This window comes from Triplophysa rosa, linkage group LG6 (genome assembly GCF_024868665.1).
Source record: "Triplophysa rosa linkage group LG6, Trosa_1v2, whole genome shotgun sequence".
Lineage (NCBI taxonomy): Eukaryota > Metazoa > Chordata > Actinopteri > Cypriniformes > Nemacheilidae > Triplophysa > Triplophysa rosa.
This window is the reverse complement of record NC_079895.1, coordinates 23,206,323-23,225,790: the sequence shown is the minus strand read 5'-3', so window position 1 is coordinate 23,225,790 and position 19,468 is coordinate 23,206,323. Positions and strand designations below refer to the sequence as shown.

Below are 19,468 nucleotides of genomic sequence, written 5' to 3'. Positions count from 1 at the left end.
GTCAGGGTTGACAGGAGAAGAACCCAAATGCAGGCAGCAGTGCAAGCAACGAAGAAACTTTAATAATAAAACAAAAACCCACGATGGGGGAAAAAGACAGGAACGTACCTAAAACATGAAACAAAAGACTTCCCACAAGGGGGCAAAAAAAAAGAGAACAGGATAACTCAAACTTACTAATTAAATGGCGGAGACAAGACTATATAACATACACGACAAGAGGCAGGGAATTAAACAAGACAAGGTAATCTGACTAGGCAAGGTAACAGCAAGGTAACACAGCAAACGACAAGGTAACATCACAAAACGAACTATAACAGGACAGCAAACACAAAGGCATTAAATAGGGAGACTAACAAAGGATAATTAACAAGGGACAGATGTCGGGAATGAAACACTGATGGGAAGCTAAATGAGGAAATGAGAGGGGCGGGGCCAAAGACGAGACCGAAGAGAGCGCATGTTATGTCAGAACCAACAATAACATGTCTCTCTCCACACAAAACATGAGGCTCTGTCATGATCCTGCCACTAGACCAAGAAAGACATGACATAATGAGGCAGAATCATGACAAATGGGTGAAAGCCAGACTGTGTTCAAAGGTTCAAAGAAATCATGTGCACTTCGAAAATTTCTTAGCTGAGTGGCAACTACCTTCTCCAAGGTTTTTGCGAGGAATGTTAAGTTAGAGATGGGTCTATAATTGTTCATATTAAGATGGTCTAGGCCAGATTTCTTAAGGATTGGGGTTACTTCAGCAATTTTTAACTCTTCAGGAACAATAGCAGATACTAAACTACAAATTATCAGATTAGGTATGGTAGGGGATATATCTGAAGCATGTCAGTCGGTGCCGGGTCAAACTGACAAGATTTTGTTAGATTTCATAATCAGATCACTTATTTGCAGGAGCGACAAAATCGAAATTGCTAAAATGCTAAACTGAGCTCTTGGTTATAAGACCCTAAAACAGTGCAAGCGGTGCAGGTTTGAGGAGTATCTAGAGCAATAGAAGCAGTGACTGACTGCAATTTATCTGAAAAAAAACTGAAGAAAACCATTTACCAGATGTTCAGAAGATGAAATGTTATGTTTTAGAGGGTTGGTGAGCTTATTCACAAGAGTATGAAGGGTCTTGGGTCTACATGTAGAATTTTTAATAGTGGAAGAAAAATATGAGGTACGTGCTGAGGTGAGGGATGCAGGGTAATTATGTAGATGTTCGGTGTAAGCATGAGAGAATACAGCATGCTCAGTTTTCCTGTACAGTCTTTCCAGAAGACATCCTTTTGCTTTCATAGCTTCATATGAAAGCAATAGCTTTCATTGCTTTCATAGCTTTAGTTCTGTAGTGAACCAGGGTGATGCATGAGTGGATGGCACTAGCCTAGTCCTAACTGGGGCATGTTCATCTACTATTTGTGAGATAACCCTGTTGTAGGTATAGAACAAATTTCTGAAGGACAGGATAACATTGGACAAGACAAAAATTATGTTCTAATGGAAGCAGAGAGAACCAGTGGGTTCACTGAGCTAAGTTTGCGATATGAGATCAACTTTTTTTAACACAAAACTGGGATAGGAAAGCTAAAACCAAAATGTAACAGTCTGTGATCAGAGAAGGCAAAATCAGTGCCAGTAACAGTCACATTTTGCAAACCAGATGTACAGATTAGATCAAGTATATGACCCTTGGAGTGAGTTGCAAAATTAACATGGCATAAAAAATTACCGTGGCGCCATGAGAGCAGAAGTGGCTTAACTGGCTGAGATTTAAGTGGAAGTATGTCATTGCCCTGTGTGCATATACCCCATTGTGCCAACATATTTCTTTCTTTCTTTCTTTCTTAAGAAAACTAAATTTTTATTAAAAATGTTTTTAAAAATGGATTAGTTTGACCAAATAATACATAGAAATTCCTCCAATACTCAATGCAATATAACAGAGTTAATTTATTTTGGGTTACAAAATAATTCCCGTAGTTACAATTGTGTTATTCAAAGATTTGGACGGGTTTGCTATTATTCTAAAATGTGGAAAAAATATAATTTATATTAAGTGATCATAAACTTTTGACAGGTACTTCATATAAGTGGATATTGTTTGTGCATCTGTCTATAATAGCTAGATATCCACACATCTAACCATCATTCTATTATTTCACATAGGAAAAAAACCAATACTGTTTTTACCCCTGATATTGTATTTGCATTTAGCATAATGATTAATGGAATTTACATTGTTTTCATTTCATTATCCTTGTACACTTGAAGACTTCGTTTAAAACAAAAACAACCCAGGGTTAAGAGCTGTGTGAACAGCCCTTTGTGTCACTTATAGGTATTTCATAGGTTCTGTGTTAAATTAGGTAATGCAGCCTCTTCCATCTATGTACAAACTTTAGTATAGGTATGGGCATTCATTCATTCTGATTTCTGCATGCTTGGAGCTGCAGCTCCGTGACTAGACTCGCAGATGAGTGTAAGTGGCTTTGGCAGAGAGAATTTTTCCTGGGGCAGTTTGTTTTTCCACAGACAGCTGTCCCTTAACGTGTCGAGAGCCATACTGAATGGTTGAGCAGCCTCAGGCAGGAAATTAAAGGTATATTTAATAAACAAATAAGTGAGGGAAAATTCAAGATAAAAGAAGCCAATAGTAACAGAGCACAAAGCCTTCTTCAAATTAAAACTGCACCAGTGACTCCTGAAAGAATTATATTTTCTATTGTGAATCTTTCATCGTGTAGAGAATCTGGGAAGAGATATCAGAGTTGTGGCGGACATCTGTCTTCCATATAACTGTCACAATACTTGTCTGTGTTTTGCTTAGTGTTTCCACCATTTTGTATTGTTTTATACTGCCCCACCCTGATTGTGTGCACCTGTGTCTTGTTAACTTGATTAGTTTGTCTATATACCAGTGTTTCTCTTGGTAGTTGTCAGGTATTGAATATTATGGAGGGGAAAGGGCCTTCTAATGATTATCTTGATGAGGGATTTAAATTATATGAACTTATGAGAGCAATTTTAAAAGCTAGCAAATTATAGGCCTATTGCATTATCGTCTAACTTGTGTAAGATTATGGAATGTATGATAGTGTGCAGATTGAATTATACATTAGAAAGGAATTATCACACCTCATCAGAGTGGTTTCCGTAAAGGACGCAGCACAATAGATGTTGCCATATGTTTAGAGACAGACATAAGAAAAGCTCAAGTCATTAAAGAGGTAGTAGTAGGCATATGTTTTGATATTGAAAAAGCCTATGACATGCTATGGAAGGAAGGGTTATAAAGTTGGAACGAATTGTTAAACTGGATAAAATATGTTTTGATTAATAAAACAGTTCAGGTAAGGGTTGGATCATCATATTCCAGAATATATGGAATTATATTCATTATATGATAGATAATGGTACTAGGTAGTGTATGCAGTCCTATAATGTTCAACATCATGATAAATGATGTCTTCCAAAATGTTAAAGTAGGAATAGGAAGATCTCTATAGGCTGATGACGGAGCGATATGGAAGAGGTCGGGACGTAACATATCACATGTAACACAAGTCATACAAACCGTGTTAATGAAGCGGAAAAATGGGCCAACAAATGGAGTTTTCGATTATCCATTGCTAAAACCCAAGTAGTAAAATCGTATTCCAGAAGTAAAGGTGAAGTTATATGGTCAGGCACTTGAACAAGCTTCAGTTATAAGATATTTAGGGATATGGATGGACTCCAGGCTGACTTTCAAGACACATGTACAGAAAGTGGTAGAGAAATGCAAAAAAAGCAACAATGTGATAAGATGTCTATCAGGAATGGATTGGGAAGCGAGTAGAAAATCTTTACAATGAATATATGATGCTTTGATAAGGTCAGTAATTGATTATGGATGTATTATTTATGGATCTGCATCGGAATCTTTGATTAAAAAAATTGAAATGGTTCAAGTACAATCATTAAGAATATGTTGTTGAGCTTTTAGATCTATGGAAGCATATTGGATGCTATTTTCAATTTGAAATGCAATACGCAAAATGGCAATGCAGTATGTAAAATGACAATGCAATTGTGTATTTAAATATACATTTTAAATAATATATGTGCAACATTAAGTGCAAAATGAAAATAAAAATTCAATTATATCAATTACATTTTTCAGTTCCCACACTAGTTTTAATATGTTATTTAAATGGATATTTTTAACGCTCTAAGTTGCAAAATGAAAAGGCATTCCCCTGATTGATTATATATGTTCAAGAAAGTCAAGCAAAACTGTAGCAAAATGAAAATTCAAATGTTATTTTCCCTAAATGCATTAACATTAACAGGTTGAACATTTGGGATTGCATTTTCATTTACACACAGCGCGTTGGGTGTTGCAAAATTCAACATGGACTTGAAAATGCATTTCGAGCTGGCCACGCCCCCTTCCCGATACAGCGTCATCGTGTGAAGGCGGAGACAGCATTGCTCGTTACGTGCATGGATGTGCGGCTGCAGAACTGATAAAAACATTAAATCGCATGCACACGAATTGGAGCACAAAGACAAAAATTACCATTGTTGTGCAAGTTACTTCCAAACTGTAATACATTACAGATTACTTGTTACTGTTATTTAAAAGTAATCCCTTACCATACAATATTACTGTCTCAGAATTGTAATACGTTACATGACTCCTGCATTACTTTTGAGTTACTTTCACCAAAATAACTACAGAAGTAGAACTTAACATTCTAAAATAAGTCTTTGTGTTTTTGTATTTTCAAAATATAAAATACTTTTTGCCAATCAACCTCTTTAGACTGCTGATTTCTTGAATTAACTAGGCTATACACAAATAAATACAAAAAAATACTAGATTAAATTCAAAATACTATCACAAAATAATAGTATTTTGTATTTCAAATGGATGTATTTGAATACACTGCCCATCCATGCAGTCTAATAAGGAGGTTGATTGGCAAGAAGTATTTCAGTTTGAAAATACAAAAATACTAAGATTAAACACATTTAAATACAAAAAATTTTTTTCAAAGGTATTTAAATACAAAATAGTCCCATCTCATCACTGAACTAGATTATATAGAATTCTAGCTAGTCATCATGTAAATGTTAGCATACCTTGTCATTGCTGCTGGTCCATATTCTTGCTAACTAGCTTCCTGAAAGCAGCCCAATGACCCCTCAAAACCCGCCCAAAATGAATGAAAACTAGCCCAATTATTTTCCGGTGTCAAATCAAAGTTAACAACTGTCAAAAGACGTTTATATTGCTACATTTACTTATCTGAATGGTTTCCTAGGTATTGTATGTATTTTTTGTTCTGATGAACTCAAAATATGTTTTGGGGGATTTTTCTGCTATGGTAGTCAATGATGCCAAATAATTTTCAGTTGCTAACATTCTAGCAAATATATTTGTGTTCAATCGAACAAAGACATGTATAGACAGGTTTGGAACAACTAGAGGGTGAGTAATCATAACAGAATTTTCGTTTTTGGGTGGAGTGTCCCTTTAAAAAAGATCCCATGTGTGCTCGAGGCCACGCATGGAAATGGACGAGAAACGTGTTTTCTCTTCGTAAGACATGCAAAAACTTGCTTAAGAAATAAGCATGGTTAAATTTATTGCATATGCACAATGTGTACAAGCACACTGTTAAAAAAAATCTGTAAAAAAACAGTAAAAAGTCTGGCAGCAGAGTTTCCAGACATTTTCCGTAAAATTACGGGAAAAAACTGTTTCACAAAATTATATGAAATAAACTGTAAAAATACAGAGCCAATTTTACGGTCAAAATTGGTTAAATTACAGTATAGCACTGTTGATAATTGCTCATTAAACTGTGTAAAAACAGATAAATTATATCAAAATACATTAAAAAACTTTTCAGGGTAATCTCTGTAAATTTAGGAATTTTTAAGTAATTTTATTAAATTTCTCTGTCAATCTACAAAGGAATTTACTTTTAAAAAACATTTTAAATGTATAATAACTAAGAAACTACTAATAAAAGCCAAATGTCCAAATGTACATTAACCAGTTATAATAAAGATATATTAAAATACTGTTAAAATACCTACAATACTGTTAATTAAAAGTAATTATCAGTTATTTGAATCTATAATGAAACTCAGGTCACAGGCCTACAATAATTTCCTGTTAAATTCTTTACATGAAAAATAAATACGCAATATTAAAAAAAACAGTACTTTATTTTGTACCTTCAATGAAACAGAACAAGACATTCTGGGGAAATGCAAAAATATATATATTTTTAAATGTTCATCTGACAGTGGGAATACAAGCGGAGTATATCAGATTCAGAACATAGCTCTGTACATGCAAAGTATTCGTTACACATCTAGACATTATTTGAGCAATTTGAGTCATATAGATTACTTATGCTGCCTGTAGGTGACTTGGATTGTCAGAGTTTTGGTCCCCCTCACTGTCATTATATGCCTTCTAAAAATCCTGAAGTTATCTGCTGAAGAAAGAAAAACATACATCTTAGATGGCATCAGGTAAACCTATTTTTCAAATATCAACGGTCGCAGCAAAATACTTATATTGACTGCAAATCTCTATGTACATTATACACTATATTCAGTTTACTTTCTTATAGCAAAACCTCCCAAGAGTTACTTTTGCAATAACCAATCTTGCACAATCACATTGAACCTACAAGGACAACACAAATTATTAATAATGGATATTATAGGAAAATGATACAGTGTAGATCAAATTTAATTCATTGCCACTGTCAAAGCAATCCTATGGAATCAAATTTGTCACGATCGGGCGTGGAGGAAGAACCCAGATGCAGGCAGGCAGTGATGAAGGGGTTAACAGAAATACTTTATTGGACATTAAACAGAAACAAAAAACCCACGAGGGGGGAAAAGGCGGACACGGTAACAGAACAAGAACTCAAAACAAAACACTTCCCACGGGGGGGAAAAAATAAACTAATAAACCAAACAGCGACACAACGTCTTAAACCAAAAACACGGCAGGGAAAAAACACAAGAAACTCACAGACTACGGAAATCACGGACAAGGCACGGAACGACGGCACAAGCACAAGGTAAAGGTAAATGAAACATACTCGGTACAACGTACAATCCACGAGCACAGGACAAAGAAACATGAGGGCATTTATAGGGAAGACAAACGAAGGATAACGACACAGGGCAGGTGAGGGTAATCAGACACGGCCGGGAAACAATACAGGAAACGAGAGGGGCGGGGCCAATGACAAGACACTGGAGAGACCGCATATTGTCAAAAGGACAATAATATGTTTCTCTCCACACATAACCAAAGACTTTGTCATGGCTCTGCTACAGGACCAAAAAAACATGACTAATAGAGGCAGAGCCATGACAGTTGTATGTTGTTTAGGTGAGAACAAAAATAAATGTCAAAATAAATTACATTTGTGTCTGTAGAATTACCAGTTGACCTCTAAAATACCCTAAATACATAATTACCTTCAACTGCATTTAATGACAAAGCAGTTGCAATTTTACATAATTTTTATAGAGAAAATCCGTAAATTATTACTTCGTTGCATTTTGGGAACTGTAAAAATATTATAAATTGCTTTTAAAAAGCATAATATTTCTGTAATTTAAAATTACAGGAAATTAACCATAATTTAAAGGTACAGTGCGGGATGTTTTGTATGATCTATTAACAGAAATGCAATATAACATACAAAACGGTGTCTTTAGCTGTGTATAAAAACCTTACGTAATGAAAAGTTATGTTTTTATTACCTTAGAATAAACCAGTTGTATCTACATAGGGAGCGGGCCTATCTACATGGAATTTGTTATGTTGCGCAGCCATGTTTTGTACAGTAAGCTCTAACGGACAAATGGCTCTACAGAGCGCGTTTCGTATATGTTGGTCTTTTGTGTGTGTTTTTAGATGCAGCTTGCGTCATCACTGAGTTGAAGACGCACAAAGTAAGTCGTAGTACGGAGAGGAGGAGGAGTAGTCATCGTCTAGCTGAAGCAATTGATTGTTCTGTCTTAGAAGTTTTGATAAAATGGAGGACCATGCGTATTGTGCACAAGCGCCGACAGAGCGTGAATCTCCGTCGTCAAAGAAGCGCAAACGTGATGCTGCTAAACGAATTGGAGACAAACGGCGGCGTTCCTGACTTTACAAAGGGGGAGACAAACGTCTACTAACTTACACAACTGCCTATGTCACTGTCAGATCAAACGCTTTGAACAGCGTTGCTATTTAAGATTAGCTAACTTTAGTTACTTCACTACTCTCAGCGTGTACTAGATAGCACGCAAGAAATATATCTAATTATAGAATTGTAACTTTCGCAATAGAATACATGTTAAATGATTAATTACGTTAATATGTTGCCTTACCTGCTTGTATCACTGCTATCCGCTGTCTCAGTAGACGACATCTTTTTTTACTGTTGCGGCCTCCGTCGCAATTGGGTGGGCAAATGACTCAGATATTCGTTGCAAAACTATAATACAAAGCTAGTGGCCGCTGATTTTCAAGAACTGAGCCTTTAATTAGTAATTTTTAGTACAGCAAAAATCCGTAAAATAACAGGCATTAACTTTTTAATGGAAAAAAGGAAAAATTCTGTAAAATAATACAGACCATTACCTGTAAAATTACATGTTTTTTAACAGTGCACGTCAATGTTTTAGTTGAAAAAAACTCAACTCTGAGCAGAAAAGCGCTTCACATCATGTGTGCTTTTTTCCATTGTCCAATCGAATGAGTGGAGAGGCGGGCCTTCCCGGAACTTTACAGTTGATTGAAACGTCCGGAGACTGCAATGATGAAGGAGAAACTTGTGCTGCCTGACACTGGTTAACCGAGAAAGGTCCAAGCAAACGCCCTCTGCTTGTACCTTTTTAAAGTTTCTGATAATAAGACAGTTAACAGGAACTAGAGTGCTCGCTCTATAATCCTTGACTGACAGGACAGCTGTTTCGGTGATTACCTACCAACATAAATAAACGCTGCGCGCTGCTCTTTTCGAAGAGTCACCAAAAGAGCAGCGCGCGCATCGCGTTTTCGAACATGAAAAGCGCGTTCTGTCTGATTGCACCCAAAGACGGCTCTGAGCTGCAGAAAAAGAAGCCGGCGCTGGCGTTTAAAAAAGCGCTCAGCACTTTTTTTGAAAACAAGGTTTATTACATAGGATTATAATGTAAAACAGAAGCTAGCAGCTTCGAAAAAGAAGTCAAGTCTGAGCATGGCCTTATTCTGATTTTCTGATTTTTTTATTCTGATTTTCTATTCTGTTGTGTTCAACAGAACAAAAACATTTACACAGGTTTGGAATAATCTGAGGGTGAATAAATGATGACAGAATTTTCATTTTTGGGTGAACTATCCCTTTGAGGTTTGGACAACTTTATTCACTTAAGTTTCTAATCCCAGGCATGTTAATAGGTGCAACTAAAATATTTTAAAACTTTTAAATATTAGAATGGTCTTTTCTGTTCTGTTTCTTTTTCAAAACAGCATCATGGCATTTGTTGCTTTATCAATTACAGAAGCATCCGTATTGATACACGTATCAGTAAGGAATGCATCGCGATATACAGTATTGCTGTATTGATGTTTCGAGCACGGCCATATTTGAAGCCTTGTTCCATGTGCCCCTTTTATACTTTGAGCACCTGCCCCTTTAAAGGTCTCTGCACGGACCTGCACAAACTGTTTCTGAATGATTATGTTAAGATATTGACAACAATATATATTGTTATATTATTGACTAAGACAACAAATACTGAATGTGTTTATAATGAAAACGTGTATGTGCAAGCGATTTAAACCTATCATCTCTGCAGTCGTACGTGTTTTCAACATCTCAAAACAACACAGGTAACGATCCGCCTTCACGCAATGACGCTGTATCGGGGAGGGGGCGTGGCCAGCTCGAAATTAATTTTCAAGTCCACATTGAATTTTGCAACACCCAACGCGCCGTGTGTAAATGAAAATGCAATCCCAAATGTTCAACCTGTTAATGTTAATGCATTTAGGGAAAATAACATTTGAATTTTCATTTTGCTACAGTTTTGCTTGACTATCTTAAACATATATAATCAATCCGGGAATGCATTTTAATTTTGCCACTTAAAGAGCGTTAAAAATACCCATTTAAATAACATTAAAACTAGTGTAGGAACTGAAAAATGTAATTGATATAATTTATTTTTTATTTTCATTTTGCACTTAATGTTGCACATATATTATTTAAAATGTATATTTAAATACACAATTGCATTGTCATTTTACATACTGCATTGCCATTTTGCGTATTGCATTTCAAATTGAAAATAGCAACCAATATGCTTCCATAGTAGATCTTCTCCTATATCAGCACTACAGGTAGATGTAGGAGAAATGCACGTGAGCATACGTAGATTAAATTTAACAATGAATTACTGGATTAATATTAAGGGGCATTCAGAGACACATCCGGTCAAGGAAATACTTAAAGAATGCTGGGAATATGGAAATGGAAACATCAAAAGTTTTGGGTGGACAGCAAATAAACATGCTATGAATTTGGAGATTACTGAAATACCGGTTAGTCCATCCATTGTCGTACCCAATATTCCTCCATGGTTACTTCCTGTGCCTCAAATTGATTTTAATCTACAATATAAAATCAAAAATAATAAATTTATATCTAAGGAGGATGTTGTTCAGCAGTATTTGGATCAAGTATACTCTTCATATCTTCTGATGGGTCAAAAGATCCTACAACTGGGTATACAGCTGCAGCTGTTTATATTCCAAATTTACAGGACAACATTCAGAAAAGGATAACTAATCATGTGTCTGTTTTCACTACAGAGTTTATAGCAATTTTGTTGGCTATGCAATGGGTGGAGGAAGCTAAGCCAAAGAGGGTGGTTGTTTGCTCAGATTCTCTGTCAGCTTTAAGCAGTTTAATAAGTGGAGAATCAAATACAAGACAAGAACTAATATACGAAGTACTCATATATTATCTTAGGTTACAGAAAATGGGAATCGTTTTGAGGTTAATTTGGGTACCAGCACATGTGGGGGTTCAAGGCAATGAAATAGTGGATAAATTGGCTAATCAGGCAATGAAACAAAAGAATGTTGAAGTGCAAATTCCACTTAGTAAAGCAGAAACAAAAGGAAGAATGAAAAAACATATGTATAAAAAATGGCAAGGCATGTGGGATAGGGAAACTAAGGGCAAACACCTATATAATATTCAGAAACAAGTTGGTAAAGGCAGATTATGTTTCAATAGGAGGAGAGAAGATATCATTTTTACACGACTCCAAATAGGACACTCTGGATTAAACCATTCATTGTTTATAATAGGAAAACATCAAAACGGATTATGTGTATTGTGTAGTAAAACAGAGACAGTTGAGCATGTACTTCTACACTGTGCAGGATATAACAAAGAAAGAGAAGAATTATGTAAGAGATTGAAAGACCTAGGATTAATACATTTTAATTTATCAAATGTTTTAAGCACTGCCTCAGGACAAACAGGAATACAGAAAGAAATATTTAGATATCTCAAGAGCACGGGTTTGGACAACAGAATTTAAGAAACACCTAAATATATAATGTTTTTTTTTTGGTTTGTGTTGATTTTCTCCATTAATTCTTCACACTCCAGTCCAGTTGGTGGCGGTAATACACCATAAATTGGCTTGTCAACCGCCAATAAACAAAACAAGAAGAAGAAGTTGTTGGTTATTGTTTCCATGTTATGGATGTTTCTCGTGTTCTGTTTCTGATTAACTATTTTTGGATTATTGCTTGTTGGAAGTATTAAACACTGTTTGCATTTGGATCCAGCTCTCTTCATCATTCACTCGTCATAACAGAATACCCGACCACTAATGGATCCAACAGCAGCATGGCCACCGGCTATGCACCTACTGATGCTCCGCCAGGGCTTTCGCTCCCTTGAGGACCACACCCAGGATTTTTTAAATCTACACTGAACAAAATAAACTCAACACTTTTGTTTTTGCCCCCATTTTTCATGAGCTAACCTCAAAGATCTAAGACTTTTTCTATATAAACAAAAGGCCTATTTCTCTCAAATATTGTTCACAAATCTGTGTTAGTGAGCACTTCACTTTTGCAGAGATAATCCATCCACCTCACAGGTGTGGCATATCAAGATGCTGATTAGATGCTAGGTGTGCCTTAGGCTGGCCACAATAAAAGGCCACTCTAAAATGTGCAGATTTACTGTATTGGGAGTCCGGGGATCCGAAAACCATACCGTATCTGGTGTGACCACCATTTGCCTCACGCAGTGCAACACATCTCCTTCGCATAGAGTTGATCAGGTTGTTGATTGTGGCCTGTGGAATATTGGTCCACCTTTCTTTGATGGCTGTGCGAAGTTGCTGGATATTGGCAGGAACTGGAACATGCTGTCGTATACGCCGATCCAGAGCATCCCAAACATGCTCAATGGGTGACATGTCCGGTGCGTATGCTGGCCATGTAAGAACTGGGATGTTTTCAGCTTCCAGGAATTGTGTACAGATCCTTCCAACATGGGGCCGTGCATTATCATGCTGCAACATGAGGTGATGGTCGTGGATGAATGGCACAACAATGGGCCTCGGGATCTCGTCACGGTATCTCTGTGCATTCAAAATGCCATCAATTAAATGCACCTGTGTTCGTTGTCCATAACATACGCCTGCCCATACCATAACCCCACCGCCACCATGGGCCACTCGATCCACAATGTTGACATCAGCAAACCGCTCACACTGTCTGCCAGCTGCCCTTTACAGTGAAAACCGGGATTCAACCGTGAAGAGAACACCTCTCCAAAGTGCCAGACTCCATCGAATGTGAGCATTTGCCCACTCAAGTCGGTTACGATGACGAACTGCAGTCAGGTCGAGACCCCGATGAGGACGACGAGCATGCAGATGCGCTTCCCTGAGACGGTTTCTGAATTTGTGCAGAAATTCTTTGGTTATGCAAACCCATTGCTGCAGCATGACAATGCACGGCCCCATGTTGCAAGGATCTGTTGCACGGACCCCCCCTTGTACATTTTAGAGTGGCCTTTTATTGTGGACAGCCTAAGGCACACCTGTGCAATAATCATGCTGTCTAATCAGCATCTTGATATGCCACACCTGTGAGGTGGATGGATTATATCGGCAAAGGAGAAGTGCTCACTAACACAGATTTAGACAGATTTGTGAACAATATTTGAGAGAAAAAGGCCTTTTGTTTACATAAAAAAAGTCTTAGATCTTTGAGTTCAGCTCATGGAAAATGGGGGAAAAACCAAAGGGTTGCGTTTATAATTTTGTTCAGTGTAGTTCCAGATACTCACTACCCAGATAAGTATCATTCTTTTTTACCAAGCCAGTTTAAGTGAACCATTTAAGACACAACTCTCTCAGTTTGATCATCAAGGTAGATTTGTGGACTTTGAAGGGCTGGCCCTGGCATTGAGCGGGTCCTCCTTCACTGTAGGGAGGCAAAGGTGGAGGACCACCCAAAAGATTTTTTGGGGGGAGGCAGTAGGCAGCAAGCTCCGGTTGCCATGACATGAACTGCACGCGGTAAGTCAAACTAAGTCATACGTCTGTGTTTTGTTGGCAATCGGTGTGTACGTGCATAATGTACAAAACACGAAAGAATTAATGTGATGATGTGTTGCTTGCTCGTGCTGTAGTTCCGTCCCACTCTCCCCACTAGTCCCACCTCTAGCAGCTTGTGTTTTTCCGGAAATAATCGTACAGCTGTATCTCTCTTTTATAAATTTGATCAAACTAAATACTCTTTGATGATACGACATATGCAATACTACTGTATAGGTACTCAAGATTAATATGAGATTGGCAGAAACTGCCTGTGATACGCGATCATTAAAAACTGCCACGTAAAGAAAGTTAGTCATAGAAAGTATATGATTGCCAAACTCTATTGGTTATTGTTATAACCGATCATGATGCATGAAGAGATCTTTAACAGACCATATAGCAGCTTAACACTTTAGGTCTTTATTTATTCACTTCATGTTCATTGGAGCCCTTAAATTGTTATTCTCTCTTTTGTATATTTGAATTGTTGCTTTCTTTTATGATGAAAGATGTGTGAAAACTATTGTTTTAATTTTTGCCTCAATTACATTGAATCTGGTGAACTGTGTCATTTGTTAACGACATAATGAACATGTTAATAATACCATAATTTTTAGGTTAACCTGGGGGAGAAAACAGACAATTATTCAAAACAAACAATTATAAGTGATTCAACATCACATACCAAATTTGTCAATGTGAAGACCTTTTCACCTCCTCAGTGAACCGGTCTTTCCACAGGAAATAGAAAAGTAATGAACAAAATCATACTGATCCACAATCCAGCATGCTGCTTCTAACTACTGTAGTTTCTTCATGTCAAAGCAAAATGTATGTCCACTTTGTGTGTCCAACATGTCATAATGTCTAAACCTTCTTTCTAAAGGTTCAGAAATTGATTATTTGGCTGTTTGTGACAACCCCCCTTCATTTCTCAAAGAAAATAAAGCTTTTCTGCCAGAACATATTGAACCATATGAAAATTAAATTGCTTTGTAGAGGTACATTTCTTCAGCTGAACAAAGTAATGATTAATTCGGTTTAGGTGATTCATTTGTTTTACCAATCGCAGTGATGGAAGAAGGACAGAAACCACATCCTTATCATGTTGCCTTTGGAAACCAATTACCAATATCCGTGCTCATGAGGAATGACTGAATTTGCTCATCAAATAAGCATGACTAATTTAGAGGAGTAGATGATATTCATCTTATTTCATGGTCATTAAATCTCTTACAAATGCAAGAAAGCCTGCTTTAAAAAAAATTAAATATAGACTTATTTCATTTTGAGCACATTGAAAGATACGCACACAACTTAATCCCTTTGTATTTCAACGGAACAGTTAGAATCTAAATCTTTAAGTGTGGTCTGTTTTTTGATGTAATGGTATTCTATTGCTGGCTTTGCCATTTAAGCACTTGCAAAAGTTTCATTATTCAACACAACAAACAATGTATTCAATCTACAGTATGTTATTTTTTTATCAGTACGTGTGTTCCCTGGGAATTAACTCAAGACTTTTATGCTGCTAACCCAATGCTTTACCAATTGAGCTACAGAAACGGGAATGAGGAAGAGATGCACCACTCAACTCTGAAATGGTCTGTATGTATCTACAACAGTATAACTTTGCTAATAGCTTTTTTCAGTAAAATTCATGGTTATATTTTTGTATATTTTTGACTATTGTTATAGTCAATATGTTTCATGTACAGCTGCTTTGTAACAATGACAATTGTAAAAAGCGCTATATAAATAAAGTTAAGTTGAGTAAGGTTCAACTATTCCTCACTGGATCAACCCATCTGGCTAATGGCCTCAGCTAATTTCAGTTAAAAACCTTGACAAGATTCGTTGAGCAAACAACAATGATGAGTTTACACAGATGCATCCACAGCACTTCATCTTTTTTTTGTAACAAGGTAAAGTGAATGAAGTGGTTCGAAATATATTTTCCCAGAATTCTTGAACCGTTTTCCAAGAGGTGTTGAAGTAATGGACGACTTGAAAGTTTCATTAAAGCATAGGTTTTTCAACATTCACATTTTTACTAAATATCATTTTTCACATATCTGTTAGAATAAGAAATCTTGAACGCTTAGAAAACTTTATAGAAAATAAGTGGAGACATTGATCCTGCTTTATAAGTGTGGGTGCAACTTTTTTTAAATCAAAATGAACTCAAAGCCCAACTGGAATGAAGACAGAATTTTAAGTAGAACTGCAGACACTGTTCAGCTTTCTCCAAGCAAGACCTTCAGTGTAGCATAACAAAATCCATACAGACCAGGTTAGCCGCACAATTACTTGCAAACACACACGTGCACACACACATTTTCCATTTACAGTATTTTGTAGTTTGGTAGTCCTTTGGTTTCATGCCATGTTCTATAGATAGTAGTGGACTCAAATTCCAAGCCTATAAGGCTTTACAACTCTGTCTTTGCTAAAGTATAACGTGTTTGCTCAATAAAAATGCTGTTTACAGATGTTTTCAAAGCAACAACATACGTAAACAAACATTACTGCGCACGTGTGCTTTTGTGGCCCAAACGTAACTTCTGGTACACATGCAGATTATTTTGATAACAAGCAAAAGAAATAAGTAAATTACTTTATCTACATGTATATCTAGTTAAAAGTATGTCTAGCCAGTATTATTTTGAGTTAGAAGAACCGTTACTTGGCCAAACTTAAATGCTACAAAGTTACATGACCCTTTTATCAAATTGTTTATTTAATAAAAAAATATACAATAATATTCAACAAATTGTTTATTTAATACAATTGAGATTCTAATAAAATCTTAATAATATTTATATAAATTAAATTAAATATAAATGTATTAGCCACTAGCCAGATCGATCACCAAACACAGACCGAAAGTTAATTTCGGGCGAGGAGCGTGTGTCCGATGAAACCATCTATGTGTATTCTGTATAATATTGTTGTAATGCTGTTTTTGACTGTATGTTGTGGGTTGTTTTTTACAGAATACAGCGTCTATATTTTGTCTTTATAGACTTGATAATGAAAATAGTTACATTTGGAACAACACTTATTGACTCTTGAAGTAGACATTTTGGTAACTTTGATATTTAGACCTTTGCTGGGAAGAAATGTAGAGACTAGACCCTTTGAGAATATTTATTGCTTTTTGATAGAACAAAAAGTGCACTCAATTTGTCTTATTCAGAATTTGTTATATCTGTCTAATGTCTCTGAGCACATTACAGTATAACTATTAGAAGACATTTAGTGGGCTCCAGGTGTTCCCTGCTGAGATGTACAGGAACTGAATTTAAGTTATCAGTGCCACAGCCTCTGTCTGAGAGACCAATCTTCACTGATTTTCCAATTGGACCCAGATAGACTTTATTTATTGATTTTTCAGTTCATGGAAAAAGAAAAAAAGAATCAGTTAAAGGAAAGGTACAACAAATGCAGGCTTTAGTTTTTAATCCTTACATGCCATTCTGGTCGTGGGGGCCTTTCAAGAGAAAATTTAATTAAGCTTTCTTAACATCATTCATATGAAGGTTGTTTGCTGGAGAAGATCTTTATTTAGCTCCTTTCTCTATGGTTCAACAAGGATACACAGTTTTTTTTTTAAATAATTAATTGCCTTGGCTCCTGTGCTTTTAGCTCTCAGCATATTGTCGTGACTGCGCGTGTGTGACTTTCTTCAAAGTCCTCGGTGCAGACACTGGAACAAAAGAGCTTGTATGAATAATTGTCTAAACATGGTCTGTGCTACTGCCTTCGAGTTTGTGCCAGAGCATGATGTCCACAAACACTTTTACCGGGCTTGTTTTATATGTCATGACAACCACCCATTCAAAATAAGAAAACAACACCGTTGTTTGAAGTTATTTACCGAACATCCACGAAACTCCCAACATTTCTTTTGACTCTGATTCAACAAGTGTTTGCATCAAAAGAGTGTATGTGCGAGACGAAATGGGAGAAATAATGCATTCAAACCTTTCAAAGAAACATTTTCAAGGACCCAAGATGCATTCTGTCATTGTCTTTGATCTAAAACATTCTGCTTCAAACATGACAGCCCTCCACACTATAAGTACACCCTGATACTAACAAACTATGAAAAACAATTGATTATTTTACATGTGCTAACAATTTTTACTTCATCATCTGCAGAATAAAAAAATAAAACAAATAAACAAAATAAAAAAAAGAATTAAAAACGCTGTAGATACAAACATCTGCCATATCCATAAATATCGCTCTGCTACCATAATTTTCTCCAGTAATTATAATGCGGGCATGGTAAATGTTATGCTAAGTGAAAACAAAAGTGACATACTACCATCACGGTAGTATTTAAATTGCATGTACAACAGGTAGAACACGCTGTATTGACTTGTATAGCAAGAGCCATGCCATCAATTTTTGTTCAGCGTGCCCTAAGGAGTTCCCTCCAGCAATAATATTCATTTTCAGGCAACATTGATTTTCTTTCAACTGCTTTTCCTTTGGTATTAGAGGCATAAAGGAGGGGGCCAGGGCCGGTTGTCAAACAGGGAGCTTGCATCTGAGTACATCCAACTATAAAGATTTTGAGTTAAAAGACCAATTAGTGAAACGCTTGTTATCTTTAGTAGTTTTATATACCATTGTTGAGTGTTGTTTCGAATATCCAATTACAGCATTGTAATTAATTGTGTGAATTCTATCCATTATCATTATATTAATGATCCAGGATCTACTAGAGAAGCAGACACGGCTGCGAGAACGAAAAACGGCGCTGGAAACATCCAGAGCCGACGCTCGCAAATCCGCGGTAAGTTTTCATCGCGATTTTAATACTCCTTCCACTTCTACTCCGCGTGTTTCTCTGCACAGAGCCCAGGCTTCGAGAACACGGTCAGCCCAAATGAACTTCACTCCTGCACCGGCACAACCACGGCGAAAGGCGCGAGCCAGGACTGGAGCGATGACCCAACCGCCGCCACCGGTCTTCGAGATCCCGACCAGGAACCGCTTTGCCGCCCTCTGCGAGACGGAATGCAACGCTGTGGTCATCGGAGACTCAATCGTCCGGAACGTACGCGCTTCCTCCACTAAAGGTAAGGTGCACACTCATTGTTTTCCTGGCGCCCGTGTTCTTGATGTCTCTGCGCAGGTACCTGCGATCCTGAAGGACGATGCTAACGTCGGAGCTGTCGTGCTGCACGCGGGGGCGAATGACGTCAGGATGAGGCAGTCGGAGATCCTGAAGAGGGACTTCAGGAGTCTGATCGAGACGGTACGCAACGCATCGCCCACAGCGAGGATCATCGTATCAGGGCCGCTTCCTACCTACCGACGAGGGAATGAAAAGTTCAGTAGACTATTTGCTCTAAATAAATGGTTGATGTCATGGTGTATTGAACAGAAGCTGCTCTTTGTTGATAATTTTGATCTGTTCTGGGAGCGACCTAGGCTCTTCCGCCCTGACGGCCTGCACCCCAGCAGCATCGGAGCGGTTCTTCTGTCTGACAACATCTCAAAGACGCTACGCACCGCTTGACTACGTCTCCCAGCGGTAAGTCAAAACTTCAACCATAGTCTGTGTTCCTCCCACTCATCTGTTAGAAATGTTACTGCTTCCAAATGCATAGAGACTGTGTCTGTCCCCCGAATAATACTACAAAATAACAAAATAGCCAAATCTCAGAGAAAAAATCTAATCGTGATTAAACCTGAGGACAATGTAATAAACGACCAAAACAAACTCATAAAGTTCGGCCTACTTAATATTAGATCACTAAATTCAAAAGCAGTTATTGTAAATGAAATGATCACAGACAACAGTTTTGA

At 37.1% G+C, this 19,468-nt stretch overlaps 1 protein-coding gene across 2 annotated transcripts; it reads left to right on the top strand.

Annotated features, from left to right (window-relative positions):
* Positions 1-18,362: 18,362 nt before the first annotated feature.
* LOC130556172 (uncharacterized) lies at positions 18,363-19,193 on the top strand. Of its 2 annotated transcripts, none has more exons than XM_057336940.1 (2): positions 18,363-18,449; positions 18,512-19,193. In XM_057336940.1, the coding sequence occupies exon 2, from the start codon at positions 18,543-18,545 to the stop codon at positions 19,176-19,178; it is 636 nt and encodes a 211-aa protein (XP_057192923.1). In that variant the 5' UTR covers positions 18,363-18,449; positions 18,512-18,542; the 3' UTR covers positions 19,179-19,193. The 2 variants fall into 2 exon arrangements, with proteins under 2 accessions (XP_057192923.1, XP_057192924.1); XM_057336941.1 differs by having other exon boundaries at positions 18,376-18,713; positions 18,792-19,193.
* The last annotated feature ends 275 nt before the right edge of the window (positions 19,194-19,468 follow it).

What these genes read in the sequence shown, in the direction of transcription:
- LOC130556172 (XM_057336940.1), top strand. Translation starts at nt 18,543, where the DNA reads ATGAACTTCACTCCTGCACCGGCACAACCACGGCGAAAGGCGCGAGCC.